Source organism: Priapulus caudatus, unplaced genomic scaffold (genome assembly GCF_000485595.1).
Source record: "Priapulus caudatus unplaced genomic scaffold, Priapulus_caudatus-5.0.1 Scaffold382, whole genome shotgun sequence".
Taxonomy (NCBI): domain Eukaryota; kingdom Metazoa; phylum Priapulida; class Priapulimorpha; order Priapulimorphida; family Priapulidae; genus Priapulus; species Priapulus caudatus.
This window is the reverse complement of record NW_014577443.1, coordinates 179,583-180,724: the sequence shown is the minus strand read 5'-3', so window position 1 is coordinate 180,724 and position 1,142 is coordinate 179,583. Positions and strand designations below refer to the sequence as shown.

The window sequence follows — 1,142 nt, the reverse complement described above, 5'->3', positions numbered from 1 at the left end:
TATGTCATCTATACACCTATGCTGCCAAGTGCAACCAGTTACATGAGTTATGCCAGAAACCATACCATCCATACAGTACCCCCGGTAAGAATGACATCACTATTATTGCAGTCATATTATATCATCGACATACACATATGTTGCGTGGCTAAGTCAGTGTCACTGTTTGTTCATAGGTAGAATCGATTCATTTTGAATGAATGTTAATTATTGAAATAATGATGCAATATTTATTCTAACCTGTTAAACGCAGAAACCATTAAGAACCTCGGCGAAACTCACAACCTCGAGGTTCTCAGTGTGGTAAGATTTCTATATATTTGGCATTTATGTAACGAAAATAAAGACACATCTACAAACAGCTGCTTCGTCTTCGTAAACATAACAGAAAACATATCGGAGAGGACTACTTTACCCAAGATGCATTATGACCGGTGAGTACTTTCGCTTTCTCCCGCAAAGTGGCGCTTGTGTGCAATCACAAACGTATCAAGTTAATCGGCATAACATTGTGTACTGTAAGTCATGATTTACCATGTTATAACTCTCAATTACTCTCGTGAATAATTTTGAGTTGACTGTGTTGAGGTTTAGCCGCCGCCAAAGCCTTTGTTTGTATTACTATGTATGTATGTATGTATGTATAACTGGGAATAGCCACAAGTTCCCTTCTCGCTTAACACTACGTTGGCGAGCACAGGCACTTGAAGCGTTTCAATAAAATATAATGGTATGCTAATTAAATACGAAATCTATTTACTTCCAAATTCTTAATGTTTCTATACTCTCTTTCACCTATTATTGCCAACAGTTTCCTGTAAATTCCCTCCAAATCCTACGTCCAACCATACGCTGCCGGCGCCATTGCTTTTGCGGTGCAACTGTTGCACGCTTTAAAGGGACTGACTATACTTTGAACGGCAACTGATTTAACGCGTGGCGCCACAAAAGTCTAACGGCCACTCGCGTAAATTCAAAGTATGACGTCAGGTTTGCATGCAGGCAGGCAGGGGCGCGCTGTAGGTAACAATACTAACATGCGTGACCTTTACGCAAAAACTATCGATCGCTGGTCGAGCGGCTACCAGCCCGGCAGGCTGCCTGTGCCAGCGCAAGCAGGTGTTACGGCGGCGTGCAGCGTA

General features: G+C 42.0%; 1 protein-coding gene and 1 long non-coding RNA gene across 3 annotated transcripts in view; one reads left to right on the top strand and one right to left on the bottom strand.

The window, feature by feature from the left end:
* LOC106809766 (transmembrane protein 39A-B-like) overlaps positions 1-387 on the bottom strand; it is a 15,912-nt gene extending 15,525 nt beyond the window's left edge. The window contains exon 1 of one of the 2 annotated variants that reach the window (XM_014812966.1): positions 283-387. In XM_014812966.1, coding sequence (XP_014668452.1) covers positions 283-383 — 101 coding nt within the window. In that variant the 5' untranslated portion in view covers positions 384-387. Of the gene's footprint in view, positions 1-240 lie in introns of both variants that reach the window. The other variant, XM_014812967.1, reaches the window with a different exon arrangement.
* A 76-nt stretch (positions 388-463) lies between these two features.
* Positions 464-1,142, top strand: part of LOC106809765 — a 5,655-nt gene continuing 4,976 nt past the window's right edge. The window contains exon 1 of the long non-coding RNA XR_001393903.1: positions 464-518. This is a non-coding gene — a long non-coding RNA (uncharacterized LOC106809765). The remainder of the gene's footprint in view (positions 519-1,142) is intronic.